We start from the raw sequence: 18,972 nt of genomic DNA, 5'->3' as shown, positions 1-18,972 counted from the left end.
ATTTGCTCTCCCCATAACCAACTGCTATCCTCTCTTGCTTCTGTTTGGAATCACTGAAGTCATCTGACTTTTTTCATCAATAATGAGTGACAAAATCAATCAGATTTTATATCTTCTTGTATTTGGAATAGTATCAAAATAAATGGGGAAATACTACTTTAATGTCAGTACACCTAAAGGTAACTTATTTCTGTCTCATGGATGGCATTGAGACAAATATATCATGGAACATGACAGAAAAATGTTGCCATGATAAATTTGTGCCATGGTTTGACGTAAATGGGGAAACATCCTTAAAATAAAATATTGGTATACATCCATGTGTGTCTATATACATTTGTATACCATCCCACCTAGCAATTGTCATATTTACATCCTACAGTGCACATCACGCACCCTCTCCCTGACGTGCACATCTCTCCCACACTGCCTCATACATCTTGCCCACACCCCACCTCTTGCTCAAACTTCCTGACTCTCCCACACACCTTTGTGCATTTCCTCTCTGTAATGGCATGTGGGGAGAGGATAGGATGGGTGGTTGGAAAATATGGTCAAATAAGAGAGGGCATACCCACAGATGTATAAGGGGCAGTGGAAGACTCTCAGAAAAGAACTAATTTCTTAGGGTACAAGAGAGATGGTGGGAGATTTGTACCATCAGACTTGCAATACAGCCATGCAATAAATAAGTTAGAATTGGCTTATCTGGGTATGTGTCCAATCTGGTCCACTTGAGAAGGCGACACTCCGTCACCAAGCTGCAGCCACTCGGGCTTGCAATTTATTGCTGGCTCCCCCCCCCCCCCGACTTTGGTTTGGAAAACTAGCAAGCAGTTGCTTCAGCTAGTGACTGTGGAATTCACTTAACAATAGCAAGTGGGGCTACAGGGATTGCCATTGCTAAACAATGTTGTCCTGCATTATGACCACATTGCTTAGAGATTGAATTGCCATTCCCAACTGTTATCTAAATCAAGAGCTATCTGTACAGAAACAGAATTTTGTTCTACTACTTTGTGCACTAAAAATATACCTACAATTAACAAAGAGGTGCTTAATTGCAGAGATTAACTCATATTAAGAACATATCAGATAAAGAACGTTATTACAAAATAACTGACACCCAGCTTAGTAACAAGAAAAAAAAAATACAATTATTTTCTAATGACAATCATTCATTAGATAAAATTTCAGGTCTGTTCCCTACCTTATCAAGGAATCCTTTCGTTTATTACCACTCATAATAAACAGAACAACATTCCATCTGTGGAAGGCTCCTGTAGCACCAGAATGACTGAGCTTTTCGCGCCATCTTTTAGGTGCAGATTGCATTTGAGGTGAATAAAGGGAATCATTTTTAATTTTATAACCCCACTCATAAGTTGTTTCATCAAGCCATCTGCCACTTTCAGCACTATTAATTATGTAGTCCTTAGTTAGTACCCATTTTCCTGAAAAACAAATGAAGTGTCAACCACTAAATTTTTATGTAAACAAACTGCTGTCAAAGGTCAAATATAACAATAAGCAAAAATTCTTAAAACAAAACAGTTAGATATTAAATGACATTTTACATTACTATATCTAACCATTTACATATTTTTGAATCTATATTTTTTCTGGGCATCATTAAATCCTGATCTTAGCAAGACCTATACATCTATTTAATAGCATATTATCATATTTAATAAATAAATACTGTAAGCCTATGGAAATAAATTCAGAGGTTAACACATTACCTAATTTTTCATTATTTATTCATATCCATGGCAGCAATACCATGTCTTTTACATAAAAACAAACTTTAGCCTGTTTCATAGTTTGATGCCAATCAGTTTCATTGGAGAGCAAAGCAGATTGTGCCACTGCATAGCACTATTTTACCAGATGGTATTTCTATAGGTGCTAGTTTTGGATGCCAGCAATCATCTGATGAAAAGGTACCCTCAGCTTCTTTGGGACAAGCTATTACATTATGCTATAATACAGACTTATCTGATTGAAATATATGTTATAGTATAATTTAATGGAATAAAATTGATAAAAATAATGGTGGTGGCTTGGATGAATGAAATCATAATTATCAGATACTTAAATGCTGTAACTATATCATGCACACGTAAAAGTAATTCTAATTTCATTTATTATACATGTTATTAAAAATTTAGAATGAAATGAGACATTTGCTTAATCAAGATGGGGATATTGCGGAATAAATGTGGTGATCTTTTAGGGGAAGATTTTAGGAGATCTTGAATTTGTTAAGTACCATGGTATTTCCCAAAAGGCAACTGGACTTTGTTTTTTCCTTGAAGATATTTCACTTTTCATCCAAGAATCATCAACTCATTGTAATATAAGAAATTACTTCCAAAGTACATTCTGCTTCCTGTCTAAACTCTGATTAGACAATTTTCTTACTAAGAGATTATAATTTTAATATTTGAGTGGTTAATAACTATTAACAATAGACATGAGAAATGGAACTTGTGCTGAAGTTATTTTTGCACATGATTGGAAAAAAGTAGATGAAGTCATTTTAAGTATAATAACACTAATGTAAAATACTCTGTTCACATATTGATAGTCAAAGACAATGTATTGGATTGCTAGAAGAAATATCAGAAATATTAAATAATGTAAATATAAACAGTAATAGCCAAGGATTCCTTATCTTAGCTGAGCCACAACAGAGAAGAACAGGAACTGGTTAGCAGATTTCAAAAGATTACTAATTCACAAATCTTCTTACACAATTGGTACTTTTAAGAGTACAGGTAGTCCTCACTTATAACTCGCTTTATTTAGTGACTGTTCAAAATTACAATGGCACTGAAAAAAAGTAATTTATAACTTATACACACTATCCAATTTCCATTCAGAGTTGGAAAGAGTTATTTGGCTTTCTCTCAATAAGATTGCATGTATTTAAATACCCAATTACTCCATAGATTTCTTTCATCATGAAAATGAAAAATTTTCGGAATAGTTTTTAAATTGTTCCAAACTGAGTATTTATGGAAGCTTACACTGTACTTCCTATTCCTCAAACAAAATGGAAAAGGCTGAGCAGACTCCAAATTTAGAGAAGCTGGGCAAAATAACATCAAATTATGGCAAAAATATAAATGTAAATGTAAAAACTACTACTGACCATGAAGTTAAGAAGTTTTTGAAAATGAGTAGATAAGATCTTACAGGATTTTAAGGTTTAAACAGACAAGCAACTTAATTCATAACATGCCTGATGTAAGAGTTATTGAAAAGAAGAAAATCTGGTACATTGATGTTGCTATACCAGACTATACTAGGGTTATGAAAAAACAAGTAGAAAAAATTATGAACTACTGAGACTTAAATATGATATCAAAATTGAACACAATGAAAAAGAAATCCACTGTTATGCCAATCATGACTGAAGGCCTCAGAGAGATAATTAAGGGACTTGCTCGATATCTGAAATACTGAATTTTCCAGACCTCAACACCTTTTAAAAAAAATAGATCCAATGCCTCTGACATAGTCAATCTTTTCTGGAGAGCTACCCAAATCTCTCTATCAGTTTGGAGGGATACATTCCTCTTACTAGGATAAACTCATTCGGAGGCAAGTCATTATGTATTTATTTTAATGGAGATTATTAGAGATAACACTATTAGAAGATACATTTGGAGGAAAAATAATCAAACAGCTTTAAAGGTAATAGAATATAAAAATAAATAAATTCAACAAAGTTTTGTGTTTCCAGATATAGACAAAGACTATCATTGAGTCTTATACATGTAGCCCTCGACTTACAACCATTTATTTAGTGACCGTTTGAAGTTACAACAACACTGAAAACAGTGACGTTACCATTTTTCACATGACTTTTGCAGCATCTCTATGGTCAAGTAATCAAAATTTGGATGCTTGACAACTGGCATGTATTGATGACAGTTGCAGTGTCATGGAGTCATGTGATCACCTTTTGAGATCTTCTGACAAGCAAAATCAATGGGAAAGCCAGATCCACTTAACAACCATGTTACTATCTTAACAACTACAGTGATTCACTTACACCATACTTCCTTTTGTAAGTCAAGTCATAGATAGCACATTCTATAAAAATACAAGGTAATGTTATGTTTGGGATGCTACAAAAATTAAGCATTGGATATATTTCAATTTCTGTAGTATTAAATCATTTGGAGCAAAAGCCACTCCAAATCTAACAGCTGGTTCTAGGATGACCTTACTATGCATTAAGTTAACATGGCATCTATATAATACTGCCATCAACAAGCCATGCTTGCGAGTGGAAGTGAGAATTGTTTGAAAGCTATGGAGAGGAATAATGAATGTGTTAACATAAACTATGTCTTGAATTTTGGCCTTTAATTCATTCTGCTAAGCATTTTTACTTCCATTTCTGCACTTTACATAATGATGCTTACTCTCAATGCATGATGTAGATAAAGAATAAATGAAAATATGTATGTTAGGTTTTTGTTTTTTGTTGCACTCAAAAATGTCACATATTTTTCTTTGCATATAAGCAGCAGAGAAATCCATGTCAAAGTCTCTGTTATATTTTGATGTGCCATTCTTTTCCAAAGAATCATTATAAGCAACTGGTCACTGCATCATCTGAAATAACTACAGTATATTGTATTTACCTGCTGCACATGTTGCTAGAAACTTTTCACTCTTGCAAGGCCTTTTTGCTATAAGATGAGTACAATTTTTATATTGCTAAAGAAAAAAAAAGAATTGTTATTAAAATGTGTACGTGTTATTTAAGGATTAGCAGGTATTTTTAATATGGATCAGTACATTGCATTAACAAGTAATTCTTAGTGGGATGCACACAGTAGTATGTTGTCTGCACAGAATATTCTAGCTTGCAAGTTTGGAGTAAAACTCAGCTTTGGTTGTACTTGTGGCAATATGATCAAAATGTGCCAAAATTACTATTATGTCCTTACTGTTAATAAGAAATACTACCAGAGGCACAGACATGACTAAAACCGGTAATTTAGGTTTTACCTTATCTTACTGAAAAACAATATGTGAAAACCTATAATGACCAAAGCCATGATAAGAGTCACAGGTTAATATCTATGAGTCCATTTGGTACTGTGCCTCCTTTTCTTATTTTATGCTTTACTTTCTTAACTTTTTCTTTATTCTACAAATGATACTTATCCTGAAAGAAAATAACATGAAAAGTATATATGTATCCATTTATATCAAGACAAGAAACTGAGTTCAGTTTCCAATCAGAAACTCTTTCCAATAAAACTGCTTTAGGCCCATAATTACCTTATGTATTTTATTAAGTACCATTACTTACCTCACTATTAAAGAAAACACAGTCTAATTTCAGAAGCAACTGGATTAGAATCTTCTTTTCTTCATTCTTAAATCCAGTTAACTGAATCTTTGGTTTCCCTTCCATCTATTTAAAATAGTTATATAAACAAAAAGTATGACTGAAACATCAATTATATTGAGATCAATGAGTTCCTGTTCAAATTTTAGTAACATTATATATGGATTAAAAGGATCAGCAGTAAGGACATTGCTTCATTTCTTCTAACCAGACAACATATAGTCAGTTTTGACTAACAGCTGCTCTGAGACTTGCAGGTATGGAAATGCAGCATATTTTCGTTTTATGAGTGGCCAGAAGATTAATGGCCATCAAGTACTTCTCAAGTAAGAAAGCCAACAAAATATATTCTCATTGGATATAATCACATTTACAATTAGGAAGTTATAAAGCAGGGGGGGGGGAACCTGCCTACTCACTTATTTTCATACATAGCTCGTGTGTGTGTGTGTGTGTAAATAACTGTCTAGGACAGTTCTGCTAAGTAGCACATCTTTGAGGTTGGCAATTTTGTTCTTGCTAGCTGAAGGTTCCTGATAAGCAACAATCAAGGAGTTCAATGCCTGCGGAATGACATTGTTCCTAGTCAGATCCCCAATAGAAAAACTTGGGCGCAAGCAGACATCTGATTGGGAGCAAACAGTGACTGGAGGATGTAAAAATGACATGGTAGCACCTTAATTTCCCCCCAACACTTTATCCAGATGAAAAGCTACCCAGCGTGATTCTGAGCTTTCTTCGTGGTAGACAGTCAAGCAACCATTCTCTGACAAAGCCCTCCAGTTCTGGTGAACGTGGTTGCTTTCACAGGACGATTAAACCAGCCCTCCCATTTAATTTCTCTGATGCCTACTCTCAATTCTTAGTAACCCATCATTATCAGATGACTGCTAATTATAGAGCTGACATAAATGCCAGCTTAACTGCCAGGACTTGTACTTTACTTTGCCAGCCTGATATGAAGTCCTGTCTACTTTGCTATACAATTCTGTGAAAACTAAAATACACCAAATAAGCCAGCCAATTATGCAATAAGTAATTGCTTCATATGATGCCAGTGTTCTTTCTACAGTTACGGGAATTATGTTTATGTCCATAGTTAAAACAAATGCATCCAAGCATCCCACTAAAATTAAGAGGATGTATAAGGTTATGCGAAACTTGATATGCAATTAATTTCAGTGTGATTATCTGAAATAAAACTAAAACAGGACCTCAATTATCGTGACCAACAGAACCAATCTTTAATCCTATGTAAAAAATACTAAACAACAAACTCAACTTAAACACACACTGGACTAGATTCAAAAGCCAGTGATCATGGAAGAGTGATTAGCCAAATTGTTAACGATCTTGCATTAACATGTCTCCTAAAGACATTTCAAGTCCAACAGCAATAACTATAGAAAGAAAGAAAAAACAGACTTCACAACATGTTTTTTTTCCAAGAGGCAACTGGACTTTCTGGTTTTTCTTTGAAGAGGTTTCGCTTCTCATCCAAGCAGCTTCTTCAGCTCTGACTGGAAAAGTCCAGTTGGCTCTTGGAAGAAAAAAAAGCACCTTTGGGGCAGACTTCACAATCATTTCTACCTGGAGGTGGAAAGATCAGTACCCAGTCGCAGTGACGCAAACTTCTTCACCTTCTTAGCGCAGTTACGTATCCTGCTACGCTAGAAGCGTAAGGTGAAAAAACAAAAACAACCGCGTTGGGACAATGGGAATAACAACAACAACAACAACAACAACAATCGCTATCAAGAAGTGAGGCGCATCTGCTCAAGAACGCCGCGGTTTTTTAAAACGGTGGTTTCCCACCCGCGGGTGTCTCTCACCATCCCACCAAAGCTTCAAAAGGGGAAAACATTCTGTCCACCGAGTCCAAAAAGCCCCTGAGGAAAAGCCGCCGCCCGTCTGTCCGTCCCCCCCACCCCTCCTGCACGTTATACAGCCCGCTGCTACCCAAACGGAGCCCTCACCTCGAAAAGTTCCTTCCAGACCCTGCGAGCTCCTCCAGTCTCCTCCCTCGTTCCCGCGCGCGGTTCAGGCTTCGCTGGCTCCTCCCCCGGATGTTTGAGCCGTTCCGGGCCGTCGCTACTAACGCTTGCTTGGTCTCCGGGGTTACCAGGCTCGGAACGCAGGGGCGGCTGGCCTACCTGGTAAGTGACGTCGGGATGTATCTCCCTCACAGTGAGGCGGGCGGGGGGGAGGCTTAGGTGATACGCCGGAAAATGTGGGCCATTTGCCTCCCTCTCTCCCTTGGTCTCCACTCGGTTTCCGTTAACCTCTTAGTGCCCCCCCTCCCTGAGGTTTAGGGTCTTGACCTGCCGTAAAAAAAAAAGTGTGGCGGCATTTTGAAAACTGCCCCACGCATTTATCTTTGCGTAGGGTTTCCTCTTCCTTCCCTGCAGCTGACGAAGTAGATCCTAATCCAGGATATGTTGGATGTTTAAAGATGTCTCGAAGATCCGGAGTAAGAGATATCCCTCGGGAGGGCGTATTTACATCTTGGCTCAGGCCACAATGTAAATTACAGCTTCTGCACTGAACGGCGACTGGGGTTTTTTTTTCAGGAGTGTACAAGCTCGCGTTTTTGAAGAAGTCTATATTGTAACTATCTAGATAAAAATGGGATTGGAGCCGGCCATTCAATATAAGATGGGCAGCTATATACATGTTTTAAACAATAAAATAAATGGATTTATACAGTGTAATAAAAATACACTTGGGTAGTTCATATTCATTCACTGTTATATGGAAAGTACCGTAGTTTAATAAACTACAGATTACATACATAGCTTTTACTGATGTGTAACAAAGTAACTATGAGATGCTCTTGCTTACAACTATTTTTGCTTCTTTCGACACATTCTTCACACCAGCCTATATACTGCCAGCTAACTTTATTATCCGCGTATGAACACCTCTTTTTTCTTACACATTTTCTAACTTTTTATTGAGATACTTAACACTTTTGTTTTGTTGGTTATGTATAATTTGCAATCATTCTATTTTCTTTGTCAGACAAAACTGTTTTAAGTACTTAATTCCTTGATTTTAAGATTCAGACTCTTCATTGCATCATAAATTTAACATTCACTGAGTTTATTCGGGTTTTCATTCATCAGTTATACTGAAAACCACATGTAGATTCATATCCCCAACTAACATCTCTAATGTCAGCACAGCATTCCTTATATATAATTATGTACGGTAAAACCACCAAGGAAGCATCATAAATTCATGTCTTGCCCCATACTCGATGTACAAACATCCATTAAACTTTGTTTATTCTCTTGCATGCTTTGTTTCCATCAGATGCATTATTTCTATCTATATCCTGCCTTTATTATTTTTACAAATAACTCAAAGTTGCAAACATATTGAAACACATTTTCCTCACAACTCCATGAGGTGGATTGGGCTGAAAGTGACTGTCCCAAACTCACTCAGCTGACTTCCATGGCTAACATGGGACTAGAATTTATGGTCTCCAGTTTCCAGCCTGATGCCTTAACCACTGTGAAGCTTATGTTATTTGAAACTGGCTGTTATACATTTCAATAATCAACTATTAATTCCACATTTACACAAAGTTTTATAATTGGACCTACTTCTTATATGTTTTACCCAAATCAACAAAGATAAACTTTCTCATTTTAATAAATATCTCAATGAGATATTGAAGAACATTGTAGAATATTTTAAAAAATTATGTTACAAAAAAAAATCTCATATGACTAAGAAACCAAGTTGACTTCTCTCTTCCCTATCCTACAATTCTGGCTGCATCTGATGTTCCCATCACTTCTGCAATGTTACAATTCTAACACACTTTCATATCTGGCTTCTTTATCACTGCTGCTTCTCTTCATCTGTGCATAAAACATAAGCTTCACTTGTTGGCTTCTATGTGGATTGGTCTGCCAGTGCCTATTTTTTCTTTTTAGGAATTGTCCTGTGGAAAGTATTTTATTGTCAAAAAAAGTGAATATTTGTAGCTCAGGATTGAAATAGGGGTCTTTTGTGCTTTCTGAATTTGATGGGTTTTTTGCAGACATTTCATTACCCAGATTAGGTAATATCATAAGAAATCATCATGATGATGTTACCTAGTATTTTATTTTAATAATAACAATAATAACAATAACAACAGCAATAATAATAATAATAATAATCTACAAAAAACTACCTTACTTGGAACAGTTTATATCCTCCGACGTTACCTTAACAGTTCCTAGGTCCTTGGTTAGGACTCGAGCTGTTGAGCTACCAACTAGCCCCAAAGGCTGTGAATCTCACAAAAGATTAACCATGTAATAATAATAATTAAAAAAAAATATTGCGGCACAATTCAGTAGCACAAATGATCCATTGGAATTTGTGCAAAAATTATAATATTAAAACAGCAACAAACTGGTGGGAACATCAGCCTGAAAAAGTCACCGAAAATCAGATGGTCAAGATCTTGTGGGATTTATGTATACAAACGGACAAAATACTGGCGCATAATACACCAGACATCACACTGGTTGAGAAAAATAAGGTCACAATAATAGACATCGCAATACCAGGTGATAGCAGGGTCGCTGAGAAGGAACATGAAAAAATAGCAAAATACCAGGACTTAAAAATTGAAATTCAACGACTATGGCACAAACCAGCAGTGATAATTCCAGTGGTAATTGGCACACTGGTGCTATTCCAAAAGCACAGGAATTACATTTAAACAGTTAAAAATTGACAAAATCACCATCAGTCAAATGCAAAAAGCCGCACTGCTTGGATCTGCACGCATATTACGAAAATACGTTACGACGTCCTAGGCCCCTGGGTGGGGCCTGACTAGTAACCAATGCCAAATCCGGCGAAACAACTGGCCGCTGTGATACAATTGTATAATAATAATAATAATAATAATAATAATAATAATAATAATAATAATAATAATAATAATAATAATAATAATAATAATAATTAATAATAATAATTGATGAACTAACTCAAAAACAAAAAGAATTGAAGGATAAGATCATGGAGCATTTTCTGCTTAATGAGGAAAGGCAACGTTTACCATCACTAAAAACTGTGCCTAAGAAAATTTTGGCCCCTATCATGAAAATGGTTAATGCAGTGTTTTCAACAATTGAACCGGAATCCATCTTGGAAACAAACCAGTTAATGTACAGCGCAGCTGTAATAGTCACTAATGAACTAGGCATTAAAATTAAAGTACCTAGTCACACAACAGAAAAAGCATCAAAGCCAAAGTGGAAAATCCATTTAGAACAAAAAATCAAAAAATTAAGGGCAGATGCTAGTAACTTAAAGAACATGCATGAGCAACGGCTTAAAAACAACAAAATCATAGATCGGCTAATCAGAAGATATAGATTGGATACAAGAAACATCAATGAAGCTGTAAAGATTGTAAAACAGCAGATAACAGCAACAGCTAGAAAAATTGAAAGATATGAGGCATGAATCATCCAATATAAACAAAATCAGCAATTTCGATCAGACCAATGGCATTTTTATCAAAGTCTTAATGTGAATGGTGACACCAAAAGTGAAAAACCAGAAAAGCAGGCCACAGTTGAATTCTGGAAAGAATTGTGGGAAAATGCAAAGGACTACAACAAGAAAGCAAAGTGGATACATGACTTTGAGAAAAGCATTGGCAACAAACAAATGCAAGTATTAGAAATAACAACTGAGATGGTCAAAAATCGAGTTAAAAAGGTAAAGAATTGGACATCACCTGGAAAGGACCAATTACATGGTTTCTGGCTCAAATATCTGACCAGTTTACATGCAATATTGGCCAGGCAACTGAATGAAATTTTACAAAAGGGCCAAATTGATGAATGGTTGACAACTGGAAAAACATACTTGATTCAGAAAAATGCAACTAAAGGAACAACACCTGAAAACTACAGACCAATAACATGCTTGCCAACAACCTTCAAATTATTCACAGGCATTATTGCAGATAACATGATGGATTATTTGGAAACAAACAACTTCTTGCCAGTAGAGCAAAAAGGCAACAAAAGAAGGAGCAAGGGCACAAAAGATCAGCTCCTAATTGATAAAATGATATTAGAAAATTGTAAGAACAGAAAAACGAACTTGAATATGGTCTGGATTGATTACAAAAAGGCATTTGACTCATTGCCACATAGTTGGATCATAAAATGCTTAGAAACAACTGGCATTAGCAAAAATATTACATCCTTTACTGAAAAGGCGATGAAACAATGGAAAACTGAGTTTGCAGTAGGGAATGAGAATTACGGAATGGTTAATATCAAGCGAGGAATTTTCCAGGATGATTCACTTTCACCTCTTCTCTTCATCATTGCCATGATCCCACTATCAGTAATCTTAAAAAAAATGAAATTAGGCCACCAAACAGCCAAAGAAGCTGAAAAAAATTCACATTTATTATATATGGATGATTTGAAACTCTATGGAAAGTCAGAAATAGAAATCCAATCACTGACAAACCCACTCCGAGTATTCAGCACCGATATTTCAATGCAGTTTGGCATGAAAAAATGTGCCACTGTATCCATAAAAAGGGGCAAAATTACTACATGTGAGGGAATTGAAATGCCCAATGGCCAACTAATTAAATGCAGCGGAAATGAAGCCTACAAATACTTAGGCATTCTGCAGTTGGATAACATCAAGCATGGAGAAGTAAAACTATTGTCAGGAGAGAGTACACCAACAGAATTAGGAAAATTTTGAAATCTAAATTGAATGGTGGAAATACAATCAAGGCCATAAATACCTGGGCAATATCAGTTATAAGATACACAGCTGGTATAGTTAACTGGACACAAGCTGATTTGGACCTTTTGGACCGAAAAACCAGGAAACTAATGACAATGCATTACAGTTTACATCCACATGGTGATACTGATAGACTATACCTGCCCCGAAAATCAGGTGGCAGAGGATTATTACAAGTGAAGCAAACAGTTGAAGAAGAAAAACATGCACTGGCTGATTATTTAAAAGAAAGTCAAGAACATCTATTAATCGAAGTAAAGAACAAAAATCTATTGAAGGTCCAATAGACAAAACAAGAATACAGAAAAGATGTGATAAAATCAAAAATGGAGAGTTGGCAAAACAAAGCATTGCATGGCCAATTTCTGGAAAAAATAAAAGATAAAGTGGACAGTGAAAAAACTTGGTTATGGTTAACAGCAGGTACATTAAAAGAAAGAAACAGAGTCACTAATCCTGGCTGCGCAAGAACAAGCTATCCACACAAATGCCATTAAAGCCAAAATCGAAAAATCTTCTGATGATGCCAAATGCAGAATTTGCAAAGAAGCTGATGAAACTGTTGATCACCTACTCAGCTGCTGTAAAAAAATCACGCAGACTGATTATAAATTGCGGCACAATTCAGTAGCACAAATGATCCATTGGAATTTGTACAAAAATTATAATATTAAAACAGCAACAAACTGGTGGGAACATCAGCCTGAAAAAGTCACCGAAAATCAGATGGTCAAGATCTTGTGGGATTTTCGCATACAAACGGACAAAATACTGGCGCATAATATACCAGACATCACACTGGTTGAGAAAAACAAGGTTACAATCATAGACATTGCAATACTAAGTGATAGCAGGGTCGATGAGAAGGAATATGAAAAAATCGCAAAATACCAGGACTTAAAAATCGAAATTCAACGATTATGGCACAAACCAGCAGTGGTAATTCCAATGGTAATTGGCACACAGGGTGCTATGCCAAAAGCACTGGAACTACATTTAAAACAGTTAAAAATTGACAAAATCTTTATCAGTCAAATGCAAAAAGCCGCACTGCTTGGATCTGCACGCATATTATGAAAATACGTTACAACATCCTAGGCCCCTGGGTGCCTAGTAATCAATGCCAAATCCGACGAAGCAACTGGCCACTGTGATACAATTTTGTTGTTGTGATGATGATGATAATGATGATGATGATGATGATGATGATGATGATGATGAATGCTTTATTCCAAATTAACTTTATTTCTCTCATTGTCTCAGCTATCCTTTAACCTTAACACAAATCCATGATTTACTGAGTCTGGAAACTGGAAATTTCATTGTGACAATAGATTGATAAACTGCTCCTCTGCTAAGCTATCAACTGACAATAGCAAAACCAAATAACCTGAAAAGATTGGTTTACCAGACAAATAACTTCTTCAGTCACATTTTCCCACACCCACAAATAGGCTGCCCAGACACCATCTACAGTATATACAATGAAAGGTAAGCCAGCAGACACCAGGAAGGACAATTATGTTTGACCTGGTGACAGAGTCACATGCTAGAACCAAACGTAGACAACCCATGCGCACCAAAGCCCACACAAATTACCAGTCCCTCTATAAAAAGTTTCAGAACCCCATTTTTCTCTGTAACCCGTAAGAACAAACCCCTTGTTGGGAAATAAACTGATCCACTTCCAGCGTGCCTAGTGTCTTATTTGCCTGTGTGCTCCCATCTTGGAGAAAGGAGATATATTCTTTTAACACAAACTTCGAGCAAAAACCTACCTGATAATGAAAGATTCAGCAAAAGGGGGATATACAACTACATGTCAATTATCTGCTTACCATCAATTTTCTAATTGCTAACTTGTGTAGTAGCCAATGCGGTCCAATAGCATCCAGTTGAAAACAAGCTCCTTCCAACTCAACAGAAATTTTGGCTGCAGAAGACCAAACTTTAAGAACAAATGCATACAGTATGCAGTAGTTATGTGCATTCCTAGAATGGTGCATGTTATGTTTCTGCTCTGCTTCTCAAGACTCCAAGATGCTGGTTTTGATCTCTTAAAGCCTTCATAGATTATTTGAAGGACATCTCTCCCCAGTTACCTAGGTGCACTCCATTAGATCTGCCAGAGAATGCATGCTAGGATACTATCAGCTAGGGACCTATCATATTTTTTGGGCTGTAAGACGCACCGGACTATAAGACCCAACTAGATTTACAGGAAGAAAATTTTTTCACCCACTTTTAGGGGGGGGGGGAGTGCATCTTATACTTTGAAAAATATGGTATATTTGGTGGGTCCCAGAAGACATACAGTACTTTCTTTGCTGTGATGTTTGCCTTCTGGAACATTCTTCCCTGCCAGATTATATTATCAATATCCTTTTGATATTTCAGAAAACCCACAAGATCTTGTTATATTAGGCCTGGGGCTCTCAGAAAACTGGAGACATGCTTAGATGGCTCCACTATTGAGCTGGCTATTTTTATTCCCTCTTCACCTAGAATTTGTATCTTCATGTTACTATTAATGTGATTTTTATATTTTTTGATATCTATAGTTTTTAATATGTGGTTTTACCCACTGCTTGTTCATTATACTGAATCACCTGGGCTGAGATGGCCAGCTATATAAACTTTTTACTAAAAAAATGATAAAATATGCATTTTTATGTATGTGTTCTTTATGGTTAAATATTCGGTTATAAAGGAAAAGATTTATTAAATATCTTATATGGTAAATGCTAATAGCTAACATTCAGTGCCCTTTGTTATTTAGGTCCCCATATACTGTCTTTATGTGGCAGCTTAACATTTTAGGCTTATATCTCATAAATGGCACCTTCAATATAATTGATGCTAAAGTTGACAAGACCATGTTTTCCTTCCTCATAAGTACCTGTCTCTTCTTAAGGCAATTAAACTTACAACTGAATAATATATGTGAATCATAGGTAGTAGTCATGAAAATATTGTCCGCTCATCTATAAGAGTAATCTCCAAGTGACTATAGAGACATAAATATTGTTTTCTACCAAGTATTGTACTGCAACACCTTTTCTTTGATATATTTGAAAAGAAAATGGCTACATTTGGTGGAATTCCTGAGAATAATAGTTCTGTGTAATTATGGTTTATTATCAGAAAAACATATTTCTGCTCCAAAGCCCACCTCTGAATGGGCTTAATATTCTGAATGGGAATCTTCAGAGATATAGAACTCTGTTCTGTGAATTCACATGTGACTGCTAAAAATACTCTAGAGTTACAGGTAAGCAGCCTGTTTTTCCTAGAGATAAGCAGAATAGATGCTGCCAACCCCCCCCCCCCCCAAAAAAAAACAAGAAGCAACAACCATTGAGGGAAAGAAAAGAGAAAGTATTTTCATGTTTTTTATTTGCTAGCAATTTTACAATCAACTTTTTATACCTATGACATTTTATTTTCTAATTTATTTAGAAATGGAGTGGAGAGATGATTTTTCTCTTGATTCTTTGAATTTGGATTGTTTGCTAAACACATTTCCTGGAAATCTGGAGGTTCAACAGGTACTTGGTGACATTGATGAGAAAATAAAGAAAAATACTTCATGGTAAGCGGTTTTATTTTTTCAATATTGTATATAATCCAGTGACAAGAGTTTTGTAAATGTTTTTAATTACTGTATTTATGCTGCTTATTCATTTATGAACTTTATAGAACAGTTATTTGAAACACAGAAGAACACAAATGATACATCTCTTTTCAAATTGTTAGAACAACCAAATTTTTGCAAGGCTTATGTATATGACTGCTTCAGAAGTTTGTTCTGGTTATCTTTGCGTAACTGTGCAAGCATAGTCTTTTTGATTCAAGTCAGTAGTTTTGGAAACATGACATATTAGTATAGATGTCACAGCCCAATAAGGTAGTCTTATACAAACATAATTAACTTTATTTGAAAAATGGATACTGCATTTTCTGACCTTCTGGAATGAAATCAGCCCTGGGTATGGTAGCAATATGGTGATGCTATTCTAATCCATACAACCTTTCTATGCAAATACTTCCATATGATGTTCCTAAACACATATTACCATATTTTCACGACCAAAAGCCGCACTGGATTATAAGCCGCAGTATCAATTAACGTTAATTTTTCAAACTTTTTCCACATATAAAGCGCACCGGGTTATAAGCCGCACGTTTCCCGACGCTTCTGGACATCTGTTGCAGTCGTGAGGAGCGGAGAAGGTTCTTGGCGCTCCAGGAAGCCGCGAAAGCAGCTGGGGGAGGCGCACGGCTTGGTTTATCCTCCCTGGACGTCGCAGCAGCAGCCCCAAGCGCACCGAACTCTGTGTTTTTTGCAAGAGCAGCACACCCCGATGCGAAAAACACAGAGTTCGGTGCGCTTGGGGCTGCTGCTGCGACGTCCAGGGAGGATAAACCAAGCCGTGCGCCTCCCCCAGCTGCTTTCGCGGCTTCCTGGAGCGCCAAGAACCTTCTCCGCTCCTCACGACTGCAATAGATGTCCAGAAGCGGCTTTTGGGGCTAATGGGGATTGGATTTCCAGCTCGATAGCCCCTGCCGCTTCTGGACGTCTATTGCAGTTGTGAGGAGCCGAGGAGAGTGTGGAGAAGAGCGCGAAGGTCCAGGCCCGGAATATGGCGTGGATATCATCGGTGCGATCAGGGAACGAGTGGATTCTCTCCGCTGTTGGGTGATAGAAGCTCCCTGTGCGCGGCTGACAGGAGTGTATTCGGGTTGGTCGAAGACCCCCTCCCGTTAAAACAGTTGGATATGCGCGGTCGTCTACTTACGGTCGTGTGGGGGGGGGTGGAGTGGGATTTGCATTGGTTCCGTTGCCCATTGTACGCGCTAAGGACGCGGGTTGAAACTCGAGTTACCTCGGGGTAGGTAGACGCGTATTTAGACTGGTGTTTTTAATTCGCTGTGTCCGCGCGTGGTGTGTTTTGCTCGCGCCCCACCGCAGTTAAAATAATTCGCGTGGGCTGGATACATTACGTTAGGTTTTCTTCCCCATCTGTGTAGGAGACTGCCCTCGTTGGGTGTACACACACATAGGTAGTTGGAGAATATGTTTGTGCACGCCCTGCCGATAGGCTGCCTGGATCAAAGGAGTGTATTTTTGTCGCTTCTTCGGTGGTGTGGGTTCCATTCATCGATTTCCCTCCGGGTCGCCCGTTCGGTTTCCGAGGCGACTGATGATCCCTGCCAATCATTCCACCACCGCCCTGCCGTGCTCTTCGCCCTCTTTACACTGCCCAGTGAATCATGTTTGCCTTCATGCCGCACAAGCCATTGTGAAAAGCCCCACACGGCGACGGCTTTGCTCCCAAGCCTTGCTTGCCTTCCCAGGTCTGCGCACGAGTAAGCGGTTGTCTGTCTGGCTTCATAGCTCCAAGACTGACATCCGCCAGGCAGGGATTTGACGTGACTGTTCCCTTCACTGAATTCCTTTCGCTAGCCAGATTTTGCTTTTCTGACTGACCATTTGGGGCTTTGGGGATCTTTGGTTTGCCTGTGTGTGCATGTGGGTAAACAAGGCACATGGAAGAAGAGAGGTTGCTTATGAAACGTGGATACGGAATCTGAATGTGAATCTACAGGATTTCCAGCTCGATAGCCCCTGCCACAGAGAAAAACTCTGTGTTTTTCGCATCGGGGCATGCTCTTGCAGCACACCCCGATGTGAAAAACACTGAGATCGGTGAGTTTGGGGCTGCTGCTGCGACGTCCAGGGAGGAGAAACCAAGCCGTGCGCCTCTCCCAACTGCTTTCGCGGCTTCCTGGAGCGCCAGGAAGTCGCGAGGAGCGGAGAAGTGCGCGAAGGTTCTTGGCGCTCCAGGAAGCCGCGAAAGCAGCGAAAGCAGCTGGGAGATCTTTTTCCACATATAAAGCGCACCGGGTTATAAGCCGCAGTGCCGGTTTTGGATCAAATTTTAGGATTTTCAGTGCGGCTTATAGTCGTGAAAATACGGTACTTACATTGGTCTTCCCAAATTAATGGACAAACTGAATTCCTGGAATTTAAATCCAGACGTCTTGAAGGTGCCCACGTGGGAATATAGCCAATTGTTTCTAAAATTATAAAGTAACGATATTATTATTCTTGTATGACACATTTAATAACAAAATTATAGGGTAACATAAAATGTTGACATTCTCCAGAAAATAGGTAATATATTAAAAATAATTAAAATACTTATTTTTCTTTTTGGTTTAGTGTGGATCAATGCCTTAAGGAACTACAACTGGAATTAAATGAAACTTGTTCTGATGAGTTGCTGCAGGACACAACGAGTTTTCTTCATTGGCTAAATAACCATGATTTCAGTTCAACCAAATTCTCTTCAACCAATCAAGGAGAATTAATCAAGTTTCTCCAAACACTGGTGAAAATGCTACTTTTTATGTTTGTGATAGAAAAGCTTTATAGCACACTTGGCCTCCTTTGGGAATTTAGTTGCTATTTGCTAGTGTAAAGCAGTTAAATTTTTTTAAAAATGGAGAATTTTGTATGTTTAACAAAACACTGTAGAATTTTGGACAATAATGTCTAGTTTACCAGGTTTTCAATCTTAATGGAAAATTTTAGAGTCATGTAAGATTTTTCATTTGAGTACTTAAGTCTTGAGGGTAGATCAATACTGTTTGATATAATCAGTTGCATCTAGGCTACAAATATTTTAACCTGTTCTTAGATAAGATTAAATTTGTAATTAGTTAAAAACGTAATGCTAATGATACTTAAACTTGTGTGGATAAATGTCCTGTTTCACTAGTTTCATATAGAG

At 37.4% G+C, this 18,972-nt stretch overlaps 2 protein-coding genes across 3 annotated transcripts in view; one reads left to right on the top strand and one right to left on the bottom strand.

Annotated features, from left to right (window-relative positions):
* SLF1 (SMC5/6 complex localization factor 1) overlaps positions 1 to 7,451 on the bottom strand; it is a 31,142-nt gene extending 23,691 nt beyond the window's left edge. Inside the window, exons 1-4 of the mRNA XM_014070460.2 lie at positions 7,354 to 7,451; positions 5,339 to 5,443; positions 4,662 to 4,737; positions 1,211 to 1,454 (exon numbers count right to left, since the gene is read on the bottom strand). Coding sequence (XP_013925935.2) covers positions 1,211 to 1,454; positions 4,662 to 4,737; positions 5,339 to 5,443 — 425 coding nt within the window. The 5' untranslated portion in view covers positions 7,354 to 7,451. The remainder of the gene's footprint in view (positions 1 to 1,210; positions 1,455 to 4,661; positions 4,738 to 5,338; positions 5,444 to 7,353) is intronic.
* Positions 7,452 to 7,467: 16 nt separating this feature from the next.
* The window catches only part of KIAA0825 (KIAA0825 ortholog), a 187,947-nt gene continuing 176,442 nt past the window's right edge, over positions 7,468 to 18,972 (top strand). For both annotated transcript variants that reach the window (XM_087715720.1, XM_087715721.1), the window contains exons 1-3: positions 7,468 to 7,533; positions 15,635 to 15,767; positions 18,402 to 18,570. In XM_087715720.1, the coding sequence (XP_087571846.1) occupies positions 15,637 to 15,767; positions 18,402 to 18,570 (300 nt within the window). In that variant the 5' untranslated portion in view covers positions 7,468 to 7,533; positions 15,635 to 15,636. The remainder of the gene's footprint in view (positions 7,534 to 15,634; positions 15,768 to 18,401; positions 18,571 to 18,972) is intronic.

The sequence above is a fragment of the Thamnophis sirtalis genome, unplaced genomic scaffold (genome assembly GCF_051295495.1).
Source record: "Thamnophis sirtalis isolate CommonGarterSnake01/CBP01778 unplaced genomic scaffold, rThaSir2_p1.2 scaffold_5, whole genome shotgun sequence".
NCBI classification, from domain to species: domain Eukaryota; kingdom Metazoa; phylum Chordata; class Lepidosauria; order Squamata; family Natricidae; genus Thamnophis; species Thamnophis sirtalis.
The sequence above is the reverse complement of the archived record's forward strand: the minus strand, read 5'-3'. Positions and strand labels throughout refer to the sequence as shown.